General features: G+C 32.2%; 2 protein-coding genes across 2 annotated transcripts; one reads left to right on the plus strand and one right to left on the minus strand.

Moving 5' to 3' along the window:
- Nucleotides 1-7324: 7324 nt before the first annotated feature.
- LOC133316641 (F-box/kelch-repeat protein At3g23880-like) lies at nucleotides 7325-8202 on the minus strand. The gene is made up of 2 exons (XM_061518423.1): nucleotides 7389-8202; nucleotides 7325-7347 (listed from the first exon to the last, which is right to left on the minus strand). The coding sequence occupies exons 1-2, from the start codon at nucleotides 8200-8202 to the stop codon at nucleotides 7325-7327; spliced, it is 837 nt and encodes a 278-aa protein (XP_061374407.1).
- Nucleotides 8203-16943: 8741 nt separating this feature from the next.
- Nucleotides 16944-19875, plus strand: LOC133316642 (protein LAZY 1-like). The gene is made up of 5 exons (XM_061518425.1): nucleotides 16944-16949; nucleotides 17035-17101; nucleotides 17627-18450; nucleotides 18825-19014; nucleotides 19805-19875. The coding sequence occupies exons 1-5, from the start codon at nucleotides 16944-16946 to the stop codon at nucleotides 19822-19824; spliced, it is 1107 nt and encodes a 368-aa protein (XP_061374409.1). The 3' UTR covers nucleotides 19825-19875.
- Nucleotides 19876-21844: the final 1969 nt, after the last annotated feature.

Below are 21844 nucleotides of genomic sequence, written 5' to 3' on the forward strand. Positions count from 1 at the left end.
GTAATCTTAGAATTGTATTTGTAGAGGAGAGAAGATAAAGAGAAGTTTTTGACTACTACAAGCATCATAATGTGTTTGTTGGATTCATGTAGTTATTTTAATTTACATAGTATAGATTTGTTTGTTGGATCTGATGAAATATATGTTACTTAGTTTGAGCATTTTGCTTTTGAAAGTAACTTAAATGCAAATTGTGATGAGTTTTATTGTGATTCATGGTTCTGTTTGGATGTTAAAATTGTGACTTTTTGTTTTAGCAACACAATTTGAGTATTTTGTGAAATTGATTCATGGTTTTGCTTGAAAGTTAAAAATTAACATGCTAATGGGTCAAGCCAGACCTTTTGTTTTTTTATAAACGGGTCAAGGCAGGCTAACAGTTAGACTCGTACTAGACTCGGGCCAGGCAAAATTAAAATTTTTTGGCATAGACTTGGGCTTTTCAGGACAAAGCTCGGCTCAGCTCAACTCACTTTTTTTTGTGGAGGTTACAAGGAATTGAACACAACACCCTACACTACACACACACCCCACACCACTAGGCTAACCTAGTGGTGCAGCTCAGCTCACTTTCACCCTTAGGACTCGCACCCAATTTTCAATACCACCGTCATACCAAAAAAGCACTCCCAGGGTGGGGAGTACTTATTAATAAAATAACATCGTATCATTGATAATAAAGAAAGAAAAATAAAATTAATAATTATATTATTATTATTAGGGATAGATTATTCTACTCATCTCTTTTTTTATCTACCACTTTTCAATATCGTTAGATTAGAATCTCATCCAACTTTATTATTTCTCTCTCTTTTAAGATTCTGATCGAATGGTGTTAGAGAGTGGTAAAGGTAGGCAGAAAAGAAGTAGATAGAATAGCTTATTGCTTATTGAATTATTATTATTAAAAAAGAAAAAAGTATTTGTCATTTTAAATGACATAAAGTATTTGTCATTTTAAATGACATAAAGTTAAAAAATATTTATTATATATTGATATTTAAATAAACATCAAATCTGTTTGAGATTGTCAAGAAAATAAAATCAATTTTATCATGTTAAAATTTTTTTTTATCCATTTTTCATATCCTAATTCAATCATTCATATCTTATTTGTTTAATTATTATATATGAATATTTAGATAGATATCAAATATATTTGAGAGTGACTATAAAACATAATCAACTTTATTGCGTTCAATTTTTCTTTTTCTTTTTTACTTTCTACTTGTTTACTTATTCTATATCTTTCCAATATACTTCATGTTCTTTTATTTTTTAAACTAATTCAAACAACATTACATTTTCACAATATGAGGGGAAAACATATATAGCAAACAACTATTGTAATAACATGATGGATGTGGTGTAACACCCTATTGTATACATTAGGTATGACATTAACCATAGTTACAATCACAATAATTAAATTAAAATACGAATAAACTTTTTTTATTAATAAATATTTCTATTTAAAATCAATTTTGTAATTAAAATAATTCAAAAAATTGTAATCATAACTAAAACAATATGTGGAACACTTAATGTTTATTTAACTATGTCATACATTGCTTTGACAAAGTATCAAGTAGTCCTCTTAAACCAACAAGGCTTAAAACTCATTTTATTCATGTTCAACACTAAATCATCTTCACTTTTTATTACATTGGAAATCCTCTACTTCCTCTATGGTTCTCATCTCCTACTATGTTATAGATCTCTTTATTAGCTTCGCAAGGGTTCAAACCGCGCTCAATTTGGAGCTCTATAGCTCAAGTTATGAATTTTCTAAGAAAATGGTGCTGAAGCCTATGTAGCACCGATCGATACCGACACGGGACACAATACGATACGACACTCCGACACGTTATTCTAAAAAAATGTTAGATTTCGACATATTAGGACACGTTTTAATATTGAAAAATATTTTTAATTATGTTGCGTGTATTATATTTAATATTCAATAATTTAACAAAAAAGAAGAAGCTAAAGTTATAATACCTATTAATTTTGCAAAGAAACATAAAATATCACAAATATTTATATAAAATTCAATAAAATGACAATAGTAATCCAACGAATCTAATAGTTAAAACTAAAAACGCAACGCAACATTTGGACATTTTTTTGAGTTTCTACAACGCGCGTTGAAGTATTAGGAAGTGTCAGAATGTCGGAGAGTGTCAGGAAGTGTCGGGCACGACACATCGAGATTTTTGAAGTGTCGGTTATAAGGACCCTAACTGGTAAATCTTAGTTAGAGATTTAATTTAAGGATTTAAATGCCATAATTAGATTCAGTGAGCGATTTCGAGTATTTTGACTGTAATCATGACTATGTTATGAACAGTGCGTTCTGCCGGAGAATTTACAGTTTTGTGAATTAACCGGTAGAGCTTAAAATGAGCAAAATAATTTTAGGAACATAATTTGAAAATTCTGATGACAAATATGAGTTCAGAACGAAAAATTGTATAGTCTGGCACTTTCCGTGAAAATCTCGTGAATAGTGTTTCTACTGGGTATTTTGTACTGTTGTTTAAGCAACCGGTAGAGTCCAGAAATAAATAATTGATGAAATAAGAATAAGAAAGTCCAATATATGCCAAGCAAGTCAATATAGGCCCAAGAAAATGATAAGTTTATAAGTTTTAAGTTTCGTAAGTAAAGGAAGTACAATTAGTGATGCACAGTGCATTTCGTCAAAAACGGTGCAAAAACCATACTGTGAATTATGAATATTGTTCCTTAGGAAATAAAAAATTAATGTAAATGATTTTAGGAAATAAAAAATATGTTTGTAGCTTTGAGTTAGTTCCGGGTCAATTTAAGTTAAAATACGCGATAAAAAAACATCCGATGAAAATGGCCACATGTGCCTATATAGCCTTGTCACTTAAATGAAACACTATTCATTTCAGATTTTCTTCTTCTCTCTCTTGCATGGCCGAGCTGCACATGGAGGGGAAGGGGCTAGGGTTTCAAATTTTCCTTCTTTGATTTCTTCATCATCCATCCACCAAATCCAATGACCCACCACATGAAATTGATTGGAAACCACTCAATGAATCCATTCCACCTATCCATTTGAGCTATAGTTGAGTGTGTGAAGAGTTATTCCTCCTCTCATTTTCGAGTTACTATTCATTGGAGGAGAAAAAGTGAGTTTTTGGATGAAGCTTGGCTTGGAGATTGCTCTCTAGGCTTTGTACAAGTGTTTAGAGGTAAGAAACCTCTATTTCCATGATATTATTTTGATGATTTAAGTTATGAAATTGATGAGCATATTTTGTTGGGAAATAATTGATGTTAGAATGTGAAATTTATGATGGATTATTGTTGTTTAGGAAGTTATAGTGTTGAGTAAGCATCCACATGTGATATAAAAATTTAAAAGTCCTATTGCATATTCCTCCTAGGTTTCGGCCATCATGGAGTGAGTAGGAGTTATTGTGGAAAAAATTATATTATGTATTGTGAAGGTATAGTGTGTTGGAAATGAGTGAAAATGGATGAGTTAGTAAGAATGCCTAAGTAAAAAGGACTTGGTGTCTAAACTCAAAATAGGAATTTAGTGGAAGCATTCCTAGGTGTTTGCAAGTTGTAATGAAGTAACGAAAATGCATTGTAAAAGAGAAGGATCTTTGGAAATTCCCCTTGTAGGATTCGACCTATAGGGTATTTAGGGACATATTTTGTACATTTTATTGTAAATAAAATGTGTTGTAACAAATTGTATAAAGGTGATGAGTTTTGAAGAAAAATAGCATGATTTATGTTGAAAATTCCTAAGGGAATGGTTGATTAAATTAAAGAACACCAACGGTTATAAAGAGGTCTAGACTTGTGTATTGGCATAGGATTGGCAAAAATGCAAAGAAAGGAAAATAAGCGATAAAATGTATGCTTATGAAATAATTATGGTATTGCATCATTTTATTGATGCATTGTAAATTATTCTCTAGGTGTGCCTAGGGATTGAGAAGGATCGGAAATCTCTTGAAGCGATAAAAGTAACTTGTTCCACAAGTAAGCGTATTGGTAAAGCTTCAAGAGGTAAGCTCTATGTTTAAGGAGTCTTTTCCTGCTTGAGTGCTCCACCATGGTTAGTGAACTATGGTTGGACTATATGACTGTGATTTAGATGCTTTGTATAGATGCATTCATATAGAGTTATTTGATAACATGATATGTTTTGCTCTGATGTGACTTCTGTAATTTGATTTCTGTAACAATCTCTGGCCATTGATTGTATAGTACCCGGACGTCCGCTTTGGGGTCCTCCCTCGGGACTGATGGTGTACTCCTCTGATATGTCTGGTTCCGCTTTGGGGTCCTCCCTCGGGAACACGTGCGTTGATTTCCGCTTGGGGTCCTCCCTTGGGAATGACGGCGCACATCTCTGATATGATATGGATATATGCTCTGTTCTGTTATGATATCTGTTATATGTTGTATTTGTATACTCTGTATCTGACTTTCATGCAGGAGTGAGCCAGGGGTATGGAGAATTCTCTATAAACCTGGAGCTTATTGAGATTTGTAATCTCACCCCTCTTTGGGGACACATTTTCAGGTGCCCAGATTTCCGGTGAGTCCTCACTAGGCAGGGACACGACACGTGGCTGAGGCAGTTGACAGACCGGATTTTGAGTGGCTGTAGGCTGCTACCTTTTTGGAGTGTTTGATGTATTTTAGTATTTTCGCATTTGATGGATCATGATATTGATCCTTTATTTTGTATATGGCCTGTATATGTTTTGTACATGTCTGTCAGTTTGATGCATGTACATTTGGGTATTCAGGAACGTTATATGATGATGTAGTATTCAGATAGGTTTATGTTTTGATGGCATGCTGTTAGATTTAGCGGCACGGAGCCATGTTATGCATGCGCCCATGTATGGGTATTCGATTATATTTGGATATCTGGTATTTCCGAATTGATATGTTGTATAAACTGTTTATCAGGAAATGCTTCTGAGTGGGATTGGAAAATCCCCAGTTGTCCGCTTTATAGAGGAAACTCTGCCCGATTTTCGTTTACGCCGAGAAAGAATTAAGTTAGAAAAAGAAAAAGTTAGCTCATATTTTCGTAAGTTAAGTCTTCCGCTGTTTTCTGTTTTATCATATGTATGTTAATTGAACCGGCTCGAGACGGGGATGTTACATCGGTGCTTCATAGGCTGAAGCTAATAGTGGGCTGGCGCTGGTGGGCACATACCATCCCAGGAACTGGCGAAAACAATAAGTGATTGCCGGTGCAAAAAACATGTCTGCTTCTCATCCATTTCTTGTAAGTTCTTAATGAAATAACATAGATTAAGCACGAAAACAGTCCCTTCGTTTACCTTATCTTAACAAGTTAGGCAATCAAAGCTCAAATTTTTTCTTGAATATTAAACGATCGATAAAGGTTATATCAAATATCAATCATGCCTTGCAGAACCAATATCAACTATACATACTGTTCTTAGTTGGTTTCTGCATTACTTATGCATAGGAAATTTTGTCATAACAGCACTGAACAGGTCAGAAACTTGGGTAAGTCATGCAGTTCGCAAGCCACGTATTTATGTTCCTTCAGACATGCATTAACAACGTGATGACAATCAAATTAGTAACAACCAGTAGTAGAACATTGAATGCAGAACTTACTGATCATATTAGACAACTGATAACTTGATTTCTGATGACGTTGCAAGTACAGTAGGTACTTGATAATATAACCTAAAAATATGAATACAATGAGATTGATTTGGAACTCATAAAAAATGAGCTACAGAAAGTGCAAGGAACTAAAACTAAGGATATGATAATAGCAATGATTCATCTGGCAGAAAAAAGAAAAAACGTCATTTCAGCACTGGCAGAAGTTGTCATGTTATCATAACAAGACTCGGTGGAAAGCCAATAGAAAGTATAGAATCAACAACTGCACTGGCAAAGAAAGAACACAGGACCTTACTTGTGGAGCTGTTTCAGATAAGCAAATTAGATGTGGAGAATTGTAGTGCAAGATGCGACAAGGAGGACAAAAGAACTGAGGGAAGCAAATAAATCTGCCATGAAGCTGATAAAAGAAAAGATGAAAAAGAGAATGTTCCATGATTGTTCAAAAATAAGTGGTGGACCTATAGACTCTCCTTCAGCAGCAGAGACAAAACTGAATAAGGTGTGCACACAGATTCAATAGTTAGGTGACCATAATTTTCTATTTCCTCTTGTTTATCCTAACTAGAATAAATATATTAGATATTAGCAAAATCTTTAGCAGGAGTACTGACTGTCAAAGTGTTACACTAACATCGTATTAAAAGATTTGGATAGAAGTAACCAGCATTCTTTTTTGTGTCTAGAAGATCTTTAGAAGGATAGAAGAACATAAACAAGCATTTTACCGGGGTTTAAATATATTAATATGATTACCAGAAGTGTATACAATACATATAAAAGTGAAAGGCAACGGGCCAACAATATGGAGAATAAAGACTTAGCCCAGTGATTTCACTAAAAAGGAATAAGAACTCAGCTAAGTGGTAAGAATAATCTAGCCTATGTCCACAGAGTAGGAAAATAGTGATACAATGAATAATGAAATCTTGCTCAATTTGATCCAACTGGATAGCATGTAAAAAGTCATATCAGTCTTGGCCATCGACAATGATAACGTTGATGTGTCTCCACCATCTTTTGGCAATATGATCAACATATCTAAACTCAAAAGTCTTGTTTTGATTTAAAATAAGAAAAGCATCAAATGCCAACGGGAAAACAAAAACAAAAATATAGATATCGGGAAATAGAGCTAAACTAACAAAAGTTATGAATTCCGAAAATTAGAAAAAAGTAAATCATTCAACGTTTATGCTTAGAAGTCCTAAGAATATATATATATATATATATATATATATATCATCGTGACATCAAGAGCAGAACACAATACTAGATTTGATGAAAAATCTTTGGCCCCCAAGGAACATGTACTGCCCTGTTTTGTCCATCATCTTTCAACTTCAGGATGATTCATTGTCTTGGCCTCACACTGCATATCATAATAAACAACAACCAATTAATAAGCAATCATGGAATATAAAATTAGTCCACCAAATAAATATAAAACTACAGTACACAAAGGATCAGTAACATACACGAAATCATGACATTGCTTTCTCTGTCAAGTAAAACCAAGCTCTTTCTGAAATTACTAGCACATAACATTGTACTTTTCATCCAAAGACTCTGAATCTCTTGACTTTTCAGATCAAATGAATGCAAGGGCGCTTCTATTCCACCATGTAATTGGAGTTGGAGCACTAAAACCTCAGTACCTGTGAGTCCCACTAGCTGTGTAATCCCTCCCCGTAAAGAAACACTATAAATCTTACTCCATGACTCTCTCCACATCCATATGTCACAGTTAGTGTTATCCATAAACTTGTCGGGGTATTCTATAAGTGAGAGGCAATCATCAATCACAGTAATTCCCAACTTGCTCAAGTACAAAACACTCAACTGCTGTGGAACCTCAATCTTGTTGAACTTCTCCTCTGCTACATTGAACATCAATATGCAATGCTCCATTCGGGTATAACGATCATCATGACAGAGAAGCCAATAAACATTCCCATTAAAAAATAATTGTTCATGGCAATCATTGACAGTTAATTTTATATATGAAGAATCAATAAATCTCCAAGCATGCTCTTTGAGGGAATACAACTGTGCCATGATGCCACCAATTTCATAATAAACACGCACAACCTTGAAATCATCATTTTTGGAATCAAACCCAAACCCAAGACAGGATCTGTAAATGGGGAAAAGCTGCTTTGGGAGCTGGACGTGTCTGTCTATGAAAGGGTTACAAAGGATGACATCAGATTCAGAATCGCAAGAAAGGCAAACGACGCCGTTGAGGGCACCAACGAAGTTGGAGTATCTTGTAAAATTAACTGAAGCTGAGTAACGGGTATAGGGTGAGCAGATAGAATAGTAACCGTCATTTGTGGGAACATGCAAATAGCGGCCAAGGAAGAATGGAGGAGAGAGGAGGGAGCGTTGGAGGTGTGAGGATATGAAGCTGTGACTTTTGATCATAATGTTCCATGATTTGCACACTGACATGCATTTCCCAATGCTTTCGAGCGGTAGGCGAAGAAGGATTTCCTCAACGACGGCTTCGGGAAGAAACTCACACATTGCGACCTTGTGAATTGTGATTGTGAGGGGGAGAGCTCGCAAGAGAGTTTTGGGTAATTTTCCTCTCTCTCTCTCCAGTGGGTCAAGATTAAAAAGGGCAGTGCTATGCAAAATAAAAAAACTGAACCACGATAAATAACGTAACAGTGACCATTTTGTCGGGCAAAATTTTTTATCAAAAACAACAGTAAATTTTGTCAAACATGCGGTATATTTTGTTACAGTGTAGTGAAATATGTTTGCATATAATTCGCTACACAGTGTAGTGAAATATGCCATGTCAGGCTGCACAGTCAACAAAAATGACACGCGTCAAGCAGGTAAAATCCAAGCATAATTCGCTACGCAGTGTAGCAAATTTCTGTCTGCTTGACGCGTGTCATTTTTTCTAACTGTGCAGCCTGACATGGCATATTTCGCTACACTGTGTAGCGAATTATATCCAAACATATTTCGCTAAACAGTGTAGCGAAATATGCCGCGTGACATTTTAACAAAATTTATTGTTGACGTGGTAATTTGGTAAAATTTTTTGCAAGCGTGGCAGAATAGTCACTCTCCCCACAATAACAACCCTCCTAACAAACTAAACAAAAAAACTGGTTTTTTTCAAACTAGTTCGTAAAGTTGAAACGGTTTTATTTTTTAAAATAATTTAATTACGAATAGTTTCAAAACTGATTTGTAATTGGGTCGAATCAAACCAAACCATTTTACACATAACATATATAACTCATCGTTCAAATTCAAATCATCGATCCTCGTTGGAACCTAATCTTCTTTTGCTCATGAGTCTAATCTAAGCAAATTGTCATTAAATCAAACTTGTAGATGAAGATTGTTATGCAAATTTACTCAACACTGTCTTCAACTATAAATGGGGGAGACGTACAAAGTCTAAACCCTATTCAAAGATAATAATATTATGGACTATATCCATATATCTTAACAGCATATTCATTAAAGGATTATGATATGTCTTATTCATATCTCAACAATGAAGTATGTTAAGGATCAGAGGATAAGACTTTTATCTCTAGCAACTAAAGGCAAAGTCCCACATCAACTGGGAAATCTAAACAGCTCGAGATTCAGTACACATTTTTAACTTAATTATTGTTACTGCCAATGCACACACCTACGTTTTGGTTATATGTCCATTGATAGTGCGCAGTGTGATTAGAGTATTGACTATAAGCTAATCAGAATATTTTTCTCTAAAATATCTGCATACCATACTGTATAATATAAATCCTCAATTCTCTAGAACCGTAGTATAAATTATGTAAGACGTAAACTAAAAGGAAACAAAAACCATTATAAATGAGTTTAGACAAACAACTAAACATCTTTCTTCGCCGTAGTTTGGTTGATAAGTTCTCCATCCAACTGCATAATTCATATATTACAAGGCATAGCCCAAAGGGAACTTACATTCTTAGGTCTGAGTTGTATGCAGTATTTCTGAATCAAAAGATGCACTGCCTCGATATCCATGGCTCTGAAAAATTTCATCATAGTTTTTAGTCTTTCCCAAGATTAGCACTGTAGTGAGCACTGGATTCAAGTTTTTTTTGCCTCATTGAATAGTTGTGATGTTGAAATATGAAAGTTGCAATTAGTAAGGGCAGCAAAAAGTAGCATAATAAAGACACAGCAGCTTGATTACGTATGGATCCATAAACTTGAGTTTATATATTTGGGAATGTATTATAATACCCTAGTTCGTGTCTTGAATACCTTCTATTTATTATAGTTTAGTTTTTTTTTGGAGTGTAATAATATTATATTCAGTTGACGAACAATATTATCGTCAATTGTTGAAAATTATATTCAATTTTCTCAACCATATTGATCGTGTCCTACCTGTTTAATTGTGGTTCTTACTTTCATTTATCTGTTCTGGAGCTATAGTGTTGTTTTTGGATAACTAGTATATAGTAATTATTCTCAAGAAAATCGTAAGAGATTTAAGAAGTAAATAATGAATTGGCTAACAAATCAAGTGATGCGCCAAATTTTCAAATTACGATATATAAATCTTTTAACTTTTAGATACTAGCAATCTAATGTTGCCAGAAAATTGATAAATAATGAAGGTTTAAATCTGTCAAAATGATAAAAAAAAATTATGGAGGTTTATGACCTCTAGGAAGTTATAAATGTTGTGGAGGTCTATAAGTGACATTTGTGGGGGTTCAAAACCTCCAAAAATGATAATATTTGTGGCAGTCTGGAACCTCTAGAAAATGTAATATTTGTGGGGTTCAAAACCTCCAAAAAATACTTAAACAAATTGTGACGTTTCACACAAAGTCGCCACAAAATGTGTTGTGGCTCATGCAAAAGTGAAGGTTTATGTGAATGTCACAAATGTCTTTTGTGAGGTCAAAGACTCCTATAATTTACAAATCTGACTCCCACAAAATACCTTAATTTTTATAGTGAAGTTTCGCCATAATAGCAATGAACCGTTAAAAGACTTGGTCATTGATAAGTCATGCCGTTAGCAAGCCACATATTATGTTCCTCCGAACAATCATCAACAAAGTGATAGTCATCAAATTAGTAAACAACTAGAACATTAATGCAGAATTTATTGATCATTGCTAGACACCATATAACTTAAGTTTCCGATGACACTACAGCACTAGCTAACGAGAACTCAAATGGTATAACTACATATGGCCACAAATATGACCCATGAAAGCGCAACAGTAAATTAACTTATTAAGAACTCTTTCTTTACATTTATCTCACGGAACTAGAGTAGTTCAAGCTTTCCATTTATTTTTTAGGAAAATTAAGTGGGTGAACTGAGGTAAAAACAAATTCTATATCAAGAGAACTAACCACAATTTCATAACACTTTTGAAACAATAAAAGATTCTTAATCTTAGATATACATTTTCTTTCCCGTCTTATATCATTGGATTTTCTTTCCTTGCCCTCTTTGCAGAGTTTGCCTTAGTTAAATATGATATAACGTCCACTTAAATAGAATCATCTTTGGACTTCCTTCGTGCTAGGTGTTCAAGATCAAATAAATCACAAATAACATAATCTAGTTATGGATATTATACCGAATTGTATATTTGCCAAAAGTTCCATGGATTTATATATCTAGACAACTTTCTTCACTTGGATTTGCCGCGTGCCATTGCTTGACAATTTTATATGGTCTACTTCGACAAGGCAGAAGGTTATCATGCTGAGATTGAGGAAATTATGTGAGTAGAAGCATATATAGGACCATGCATTAATATAAAATTGTTGTCATACTGTTTTGATGAAATTACTATTTTATGCATATGCGTACGCAACACAAATTTGTAATAGAAGGAATTGTGTTTTCACAGGCACAGAGAACAACCTTGGGGCAGTAAAAAGAAAAATCTGGATGAACTTATCGACAAACTCAAGAAACCCATGAGCTGTATCTACCTTATCTTTTCCTATCCTGACATCCAAAAAAATATTTTCTTGACCATATACTTAACCATAGGTATTTTTTTTTTTTTCAGAGTGGGTTGTATCAAGATTTTAGAAGTGATAGATAAGATGTCTCTATATCTAGGAAAAGCCGATTTGAAAGAGTAATGATCACACTTAACCTAATTAATTTATTGTTTATTTCTAGCCCAATAATTTTGCTATAGAGAACATTTATTTTCATCCCGTTTTAAAGTCTCGCTCTTATCTATCTATTTATCTATATATACAGTAACGGAGTCAGAATTTAATTTTAGGTAGGGTCAAAAAAAATTGACATATCAAATTATCAAAAATAATTCATAATTACATAAATTTAATAGGAAAAAAATTTACATAAAATTTTCAAAGTAATATGATGGGTGTTATTTTAACAAATAATAGTTATTTATTTAAAATTTAGAATATAATATAAAATAAAATTAGTAAAGAAAGTACAAATTATATATACATATATAAAATTTTCATGTGATTTTTATGCACATTTTCATGTGATCTTTGATAACATTATTTCATGTGATTTTAATGAAAGCATATTTCATGTGATGTTAATAAAAATTGATTTCATGTGGTCTTTGTGAATAAACTTTTTTTGTTTTTTATATTTTAATTTAATTTGGGCCTACAAACTTTAGTTTGCAACTTTGTAGGCCTTACAAGTCGGATTCGGTTTTTTTTAGTTTTTTATAATATGGCAGGCCATAAATCAAGTATTTAATAGACTAATAGGTCAATATAGGTTCCAAATATTTTACATAGACTTAGGCTATCAAAGCCAAAGATTGGCTTAACTTGGCCCATTTATACCCCTAGCCGCGTGACCTGTGAAGAACATTAACATAGAGGGACAACAAACTTCACAGTTAAAAAGAAACATAGAATAATCAGCGACAAATGTTTAAAATAATTTAAATGACATTGGATCCACATAAATCATTTAATTAGTGTTTAGATATTTTAAAAATACAAAAAAAGAAGAAGTTGTTAATGGATATGTATAAGAAATTTTCATACTCCATATATATACATATATCTTCATTGATTTTTCTCTTTAACAGTTTCCACTAATTAATAACCAAAATTTGCATTCTTGTTGTGAAATAAAATACAAATAACTCCAATAAACAATTCAATTCCATTACCAATAGCAACTGTAACTCTACATTAAAATATATATTTTTTTAAAAAGGTAAACGTAAAACAACACTCCATTTTTTCAAAAGAAATAAAATCAATAACTACAACAACAACAAAAAGTTGTTAATAAAATAAAGGGGGCGTGAATTTCACTCATGTTAGAAACACCCAATAAACAATTATGGTCAGCAAAGATAGAGAATTTCACTTTTATAAGGTTCAAAAATATAAATCAATTTTTTTCGCCAACAGACAATGTAATTACCAATGCATATTCCAAGAATATGTATCCGTAAAATCTTGAAGAAAGGAACGAAACATCATGCCTTGTCGTAGAATGGCTGGGTTCCGGGTGGTGAGTGCGAATAAGAAAAAAAGGTTAGAAGAAAACCTCAATGGAAAAAGATGAAAGAATAAAAAGAAGAAATTAAGAAGAAATATGTTATCTAGTCATACATAGAAAGCAGCTCCATATCTTCATCTGTTAGACTGTTACCACTGTTACAATTTTAACTAGGGCCAACTTACAATTTTAGCTAGGGCCCAATTATAATTACTTATATAATTATATACACGAAGAAAAGTTCTCACATTTGAGACTTAGGTTTTTGACTATTCTTTGTGTACAATAACCCAAAACACAATAGTTTAATGGACCTTCATATTTTATAATTATAGTCCTCTCATTCATTTAGTTTCATGATTGTTACTTTCAAGGGTTAAGTGTTTGTTCTTTTAAATGACACAAATTGTGTCCTTTTAGTTTTTAACACTATGTCTTAGACATAGTTATAACATGAAAAATAGTTTTTTTTTTCTCTCTCCACGTCAGCTGAAGTGACTGAGGAAATAGAAAAAAAATAATTTTTCATATTATAACTATGTTTTACAGGTAAGATATAGTGTCAAAAACTAAAAGGATATAACCTTGTGTCCTTTAAAAGGACAAATCTTTTTTCCTACTTTTAAATGTGTTTATTTGATTTAATTGGGCCCATATTTTAAAATAGGTCAACTAATCATTTTTGTGATTAAGTTTAGAAGTCTTTCTTTTTTAAAATAATAGGAGTAAGAATAAATAACATAACTGATTAGATTAAAGAAAAAAAAATATACAGGATAAAAAATAAAAAATAAAAGGTAAAACACAAAAATAACCATAAATTTATAAAAATAATAGGCCCATATTTTCACTTCTTATAACTTGTATTATTTTATTTTACTTATAAATAAATGATAACATTAAAGTTTGAACCTATAACTTTATACAATTTTTGATTATTATTTTTTTATGTTAAGTTGAAGTTTTCTTTTCTTTTCTTTTCTTTTTTTTTATTTTATATTTTTTTGCTTTTTATGTATTTAAAATTTTATTTAAAATAATTTTTTTGGCCCCGATCATTAAGTGTGCAGACATAAATAAAATTTTGTAGATGAATCACTGTTTGAATGTAACGGCTTTAACTTAAAATCTCATGAGTCGTTAGATGCAATATGATGACATGATTTATGAAATCTTAATTACTATAGGCTGAATAATATTGATTCTATAATTGTCACCAAATTGACCTTAGAATTTACTGACCAAACCTGCACTAGTTGTGTCATCATTGTACTCTATTTGAATGTTGGAGATTCAAAGGTTAAGCGAGAAATTAAAGTTGTATTGTCATTAGTTGAATAATGAAATATCTGCATATTGATGCTCTATTACTATAAGTATCTTCCATATCTAAAGCTTTGGTATACTATTAGTATTAGTATTGAATTGTTCTGATTGTTATTATTTATGATACAACAGTCTAGTCAAATTCATTCAAAATATGTAATAATAATAATAATAATAATAACATCTTATATAAAATATGTACTTAGTTGACACTTATTCCCTTGAATGTAATTGTTATTGGTTTTTAACCTGAGTAATAAATATGTGAAGTAATTACAGTTGGTCCATTACACATGGTCCAACTATTTATTAAAAAATTTGGAGTCAAGCTGAATTATGGCCCAATAAGTATAGCTCGCATGTTAAAAAAAAAAAAAGCAATTTGAAATGTAATAAATGACTATCAAATTCAAGTCCAAATAAAATAGTAGATATATGATTGTGATTCGTTTGTCAAGAAAAAACAACAAATTTGACATGGTTTGATATCTAAGATTTGAGACGTATTTTGAAAGATTTAATTATAATCGGGCGATCTCGTAATTTTTGATCTGTGAAGATACGTTGTTTTTTTAATTTTAGAATATATCTATCGTTATATTTATTTTTGGGATTTTAAAATTTGAATTTTGAATCAATTTTATAATTAGTCTATAAAAGGCAATATTATTAAACCTGGCCCGGTTATTGACCCGATCAAGATATTGGGTCACTGGTTCAACCGCATGACCCGATAAGTATATGTAAATTTATAATTTATATTATAAAAATTATAAATATACTCAAGTACCTGTAAAAAATGATATCAATTCCAAATATTTTAATATGAAAAATAATAAATTACACATCATTGTCTAACAAAAGATCAATCAAATATATAATACTTGTGATATTGGTGCTTCAGGTTCAGTAGACGACATCTTTAATTATAAATCAAATCAAAATTTCCCGCAAATTGCATAACCAAGATAATATTAGTGTTGTAGACTTGTAGATACAGAACCTATGTAAGTCAATAAGCAACAAATCACTTAAAGATTTTAAAAGAAAACAAATCATTTATGCATGAGAGTGAAAACAAACCATTTGTGTATAAGAGTGAAAACAAACCATCTTGATCATTTGATTCCACTTAGATCTAATGTCTCTATTTTAAATAGATATTTAAACGGACTTTATAACATAAGTATTTTCTTTTCTAAAAAAGAGCATATTTTGACAACAAGAAAAAAAAACCATCCAAATCTTTAAAAGCATTCCAATCTTAACAAATTTTAGTCAAAGTTTGTCAAAAAAATTTAAGGGTTATACAAGTATTATGTTACAACAATTGTCCATAATTTTCCAGCAGAGATAAAAGTGAAGAGAAAGAAAATGATAGGAGAAAAAAAAAAGAAAAATTGTGGACTTGTTGTACAGTTACATGATATTAATATTACTCAAAATTTAAATAGACAATTAGTTCCAATAACACAACGCAGAACTTATTATCTAATAGCAAAACGGGGAATATTTTCCGGAGTTGATGCAGATAATCACTCTTTCCCGCATACATAATTCTAAGTCCATAATATGTGGTTTCCATGCATGCTTTGAGACACCGGCAACAGAGTATTTTTTTTTCAGCAGTAACTGCAAAAAAAAATTATTCCCCTATCAAAATTATAACAAATAAAAAGAAAATAATTGAAAAGAAAAGAAACACAACTTATCATTAACAGGGGTCTATCAGTATCATGTCAAGGAACTTTGTGGTTACCACTTGCCTCAAGTTGAAGAGATGGACCCTGGACATGGTCTAGACTATTCTTACTTCCATTCTCTGGACTTGAAAGATAATTTGATTTTTGTCGAATTGTTTTTTACCATTTTGGCATCCAACTAAATATTAAATTCTGCCCCCACCAATGATTTGGGAAATCCAATCACAAGAATCAATAGTTCATCACTATTTAAGCATAAGTACCTAAACGCACGAGGCCCAACATGTTCAATTCCAAGTCTGTTTACGTGGCACACCTGAATACCTGAGTCTGACACTTTCAAACTAGTTTATTTGCTTATATATATGCATGCTGAAATACAAACCAGAAAGTGTATCGTTTCTTAACAAATGGACTCATGAATAGAAAAATAAAATTTTCTATACCAAAGCGTGCATAAAAATTATATCCGTTACTGTTATGTCGACCTTGCACATGATCAGATTAGAATGTTTAGGACCCACTTGATTTAATGCTGAGATATAACAGCAAACAATGTTTGTAACTATCTCTATGTTTTTCTCGGTGTATCCTCTCTATACACATCACTAGTTATCAGCAATTTCTCAAATGTTCTCTTATGTAATATCATCATTTAAGCACGAACAACAGCCCCTTCATTTACCTTATCTTCACAAGTTAGGGAATCAAAGCTCACAATTTTTCTTGAATATCAAAAGATGAAGGTAAGATCCATTAGCAATCATGAATAGCATAACCAAAATCAACTATAACATCTTCTAAATTGGTTTTTGCATTTCTTTGCTGCAGTTACTTGGCTGGATGCACAGGAAGTTTCGCCAGAATAACAATGAACCGTTCAAAGACTTGGTCATTGGTAAGTCATGCCGTTAGCAAGCAACATATAATATTATGTTCCTCCAAACAATCATCAACAAAGTGATAGTCATCAAATTAGTAAACAAATAGAACATTAATGCAGAATTTATTGATCATTGCTAGACACCATATAACTTAAGATTTCCGATGACACTCCAGCACTAGCTAACGAGAACTCAAATGGTATAACTACATATGGCCACAAATATGGCCCATGAAAGCACAACAGTAAATTACCTTATTACTACATCCCTTGAAAAGCTATGAACTATATTTCAAGTATTGATAAAAAAAAAAGTGACTGACTCCAATTGGAACTTGAAAAGTAGACTGTTTCACAAGACTCCATGAACCTCTTTGATGGCTAAGTCTACGAAAATGAAAGTGTTTTCTTCTCTCCTTTGTGGAATACTAACATGAGATCAGGAGAATTCCACTTAAATGTTTTTGCCTCATTAGTCACAATTATCCTAGTTATTCCTACATTTGTTTGTGTCAGGGCATTTTTGCAATTGTCTTTCAGGGCAGCCATCACATGATGATGAACCAAACTATCACAAATCAAATTCTGGGATCAAACTTTTCAAACAAACCCAAAAAGGTCTCAACCTTAGAAAATCCTTTGCTGGTTTAGAAGCAGCAACTGCAGATGACGACTATGAGGGAGATTCATCTGCTGCTATGTATGATATCTTTCCTGGCTTCTTGGCAATTGGAACACTTGGTTCAGAGCAAGTTATTTCTCACCCATCAACACCAACATTTGGCATCTCTGTTGAGAGTATAACCGAAAAAGAAGATGAAGTCACTGAGAATGATCTGAAGCTCATCAATGATGAGCTAGAGAAAGTGCTAGGAGCTGAAACTAAGGATGATGTCAGCACTGATTCATCTGGCAGAAATAGCCTTGTTAGCACTGGGAGAACTAGTCATGTTAGCACTGGGAGAAATAGCCATGTTAGCACTGGGAGAAATAGCCATGTTAGCATAATAACACTAGGTGGAAAGCCAACAGAGGGCACAGAATCAAATGGGAATGGAACTGCAATTTGTCCACTACAGGGATATCTCTTTGGAACAGCTATTGAAGTATCCGAAACAACCACAGTGTCAAAGAAAGAGCACAGGATATCACTTGGGGAGCTGTTTCAAAGAAGCAAAGAGGAGAATTTTAGTGCAAAATGTGAAAAGGAGGATAAAAGAACTGAGAGAGAAGCAGATAAATCTGCCCTGAACCTGATGAAAGAAAAGCTGAAAAAAAGAATGTTCCATGCTTGTTCAAGAAGTTCTACCTCAATAAGTGGTGGGCCTATTGATTCTGCTTCAGCAGAGACCAAACTGAATAAGGTTTAGTCCACCATGATTTTCTATTTACTCTTGATTATCCTTAATAGAATAAATATATTACACATCACCATAATCTTTGGTAAAAGCACTTATTATCAATGAATTCCATTAAAATTTTATAAAAAGGTTTTAGCATTGGCCGTCAAACAAAGTAACCAGCATCCTTCATATTAACATCACAGCTTTGCATTTTAATGTTCTTTTTTCCCCCATATTGTCTCCCTTTCCACAACCTTTCCCTTTTTTCTTTTTTGCCTTTATTAATATTTTTTATTTATTTATGTTCCTAGTCTTGGAAGATCAATAGTATTTATTATTCTGGTCATGACTTCAGCTGTGTTTGCCATTATAACTTCTTGTTGTGGCTTTATTAGATTCTCCATATGTTCCGCAAGAAAGTTCACCCTGAAAGTTCAACAGCTGCTCAAAAGTTTGCTAAGCACAGAAAGAATGAGAACAAGAAGAAAATAATCAATGATGGAGGCCATAACAAAGGAGACTTGGTGCATCCAAAGGAAGATTCATCTGCGAGCAGGGAGCACTGGATCAAAACAGATGCAGATTGTAAGTACCCAATAATTTTCTACAGGCCTATCTCACAGTAGATTTTCACATATATCTATAAACTCATTGTAGATTTTCATAATCCACTTGATGAAAGCAACAAACAATTGTTACATAGCAAATCATTTGGACCTCTATCACATGCACTTCTTACATTTTACAATGAATTGTTAGTTTTTTTTTTTTTTTTTTTTTTTTTCTTATGTTACATTTTACAACCTCCCACATCATTATTACACTTAAATCTTAAAGACTAAGTGTCGAGGCAAGTCTCACGTCGGTGGGAACTTGCTTAGGGAAGGGGATGCTTTCTTTTATAGCCTCTCTCAAGGATGTGTCCACCGATGTGGGACTTGCCTTCAACAATCTTTATTAAGGCAAGTCCCATATCGGTGGAAACTTACTTGGGAAGGTGGGGGAAAGGAGCTATAACCCCTTCCCTTATACTTACATCAAAATCTTCTTCTTCATATTATAATATTAATTGTTATAATATTATATTAAGTGTATTTTGTGACGAGTATTCCTAGTTCAAGAGAAAGACAAAAGTGATAAAAGGGGGAGATTTGCAAGTGGATTTTTACCTTAGTTACTTTGAGGGTTTGCTTTCAATTTTCTTTATTTGTTGTTATTATTCTGTGGGATGGAATCCTATTTCCTAACACTAAGGCCAATGAATTGTTTGTTTCGAATACTAATTTCTCACATGCCTACTAGTATGCCCACTTTCAGTTTCAGTCTTATGTGTTGCTTCTTCTGCCTGACTCAATTTTTTTTTTGTGCATTGCAGACTTAGTTCTAGAGCTCTGAAAGGCAAAGAAATTGAGCTGATTTTAAGCTGTTATCCTCTATTAATAATAAGTAATGTTGTGTTTGTACTATTGGTTTTATTTATCAGTGCTTGTAATTAATACTAAATATTATATGAAAAACAGCTTGGGTTGAAGAAACGAATAATTGAGGTAGTAGTCATTTCAATGTCTACCTCATAGTAGTCAGTGTGAAATGTAAGTTCTCATGCGAGATGTTTCTAATCATTCATAGATAAATTACAGTTTTATCATTTCCTTAATGTAATATAAAAGAATCTATTTCCGAATAGATTCTATTACTAAACTAACATTTAGCACATGAATTTTGTACATGCAAACGAAGTCTTATGAGAGGTTTTAAGTATTCTCCAAACAAACATTAAAAGGAAAGAAGACTAATTCTTTTGACACATACATTTCTATTATGTCCCACAATTACACACTGATAGATTGTCCAGCAATGCTTATTATCATTCAAACCAACTAACCAAGCATGCACTTAGAGTTCTTTTTTCGGTAAACGGCACTTAGAGTTCTGTTAATGAATAACATGAGTTTCTATCCAAAACCACGTAGATACCTGCCTGAATAAAAAGTTTATTTTATTTTTTATTTAGAATACATTTTTATTTGTTCATGTTCTGGAAATAAATAGAGTTCTTCAAAATTCAAGTTTGATACTGATTTTTCTGAAAATTTATTGATTAACTTAATTAAAAACTAATTTCAGTTAATAATAATTTTCAATTACATCAAATGTATCTATTTACTGTTCAAATTTTGGATAATTGCATGATGGAGTTAAACGTTAAAACATTAAACGCCCATATGGAAAACACTATCTTTCACATCCAAACTCTGATTTGAGTGTATGAGGACATGTTTAGAAACATGAGATATTCTCTATCATGTCATGATGCTTTCGATATGACTCAAATCATGACTTTTAGTTAAAAACTTACAGGACTTTTATACAAAAGGTAATCCTGAAGAAGAACTTATCTTTGAAATTTAATCATCCTATGTTAATTATTTACCTAATCATTCATGTTTGTTTTCCGTTATCCTCATCCGTTCACCTTTTCAATAATGATGGATAAAGATAATGGGTAAACAAACGTTAATTGGGGAAGGTTGATATGTGACGACAAAGTATTATTGCATTCAATTAATAAAGTTTGTCAAACAATCCAAAAGATGAAGTACTTAAAATACTAAGAGAGTTTTTTCTCCTCCAAAAGCTATTTTTTTTAAGAAAAAGAAAAAGTATTTTTCAAAAAAAAATCTGTTTGGATATTTGCTTTTAAAAAAAGAGTAGAAGTTATAATATTTATTCTGATTTGAAATAATATTCAAGATAATTGAATATTGCACGAAAATTAAAGAAGATATAGAAGATATCATAAAGAGAGAAAAACATAGAATCAAGTAAAGTTTAGGAAATATTTTATCTTTTTAGATTTCATGTAAGAGAAATAAAATATTCTTTGCAAAAGATTTGATTAGGATTGTATTGCATAATAGAATAAAATATTTAAGTTTTACATATATTTTTTATTTGAAAAATCAGTAATCTTATTTTTGAAAATTACATTTAAAATTTCATTTAAAGGGGTGTTTGGTAGGAGGGGAAATTTTTTTTGCCAAAAAGTAAGGTGGGGAAAATCATTTGCTCATATTTAGTAGGAAGAACAATAAAAATAAGGTTAGAAAAAAAAAATTCCATCATTTTAATTTACACTGAAAAAGTGATATTCCTAGAATCCTGGATCTTGGGAAAATTATAAATATTTTTGGGACAAAATTGCCTTTCCTTTTCTGGACATTTCTTACACACTGCTCTTCATAACGAGGTCTTCACTCTGCTGCTCACCACCGCATGCGAAATACCCAGCCACTTGAAGCTTCTCTCCGGTAAGTTTTCTTCTCTCCGCCGGCGTGACTGTCGTTTCTGGTTTGTGATTTATCTGGGGTTATGTATTTTTTTTTTACCTTTTTGTTAATTAATAACGTTGTTT

Source organism: Gastrolobium bilobum, unplaced genomic scaffold (genome assembly GCF_033153095.1).
Source record: "Gastrolobium bilobum isolate Gb01-03AN ecotype WA unplaced genomic scaffold, APGP_CSIRO_Gbil_v1 utg1827, whole genome shotgun sequence".
Lineage (NCBI taxonomy): Eukaryota > Viridiplantae > Streptophyta > Magnoliopsida > Fabales > Fabaceae > Gastrolobium > Gastrolobium bilobum.

Bases quoted from the DNA above. Each gene is read 5' to 3' on its own strand.
- LOC133316641 (XM_061518423.1), bottom strand. From the start codon at position 8,202: ATGTGTGAGTTTCTTCCCGAAGCCGTCGTTGAGGAAATCCTTCTTCGC. The intron at 7,348-7,388 runs GTAAGATTTATA...GGGATTACACAG, and splicing joins GATGTGGAGAGAGTCATGGA to CTAGTGGGACTCACAGGTAC.
- LOC133316642 (XM_061518425.1), top strand. The intron at 17,102-17,626 runs GTAAGTCATGCC...ATTGTCTTTCAG, and splicing joins GTTCAAAGACTTGGTCATTG to GGCAGCCATCACATGATGAT. The intron at 19,015-19,804 runs GTAAGTACCCAA...TGTGCATTGCAG, and splicing joins GATCAAAACAGATGCAGATT to ACTTAGTTCTAGAGCTCTGA.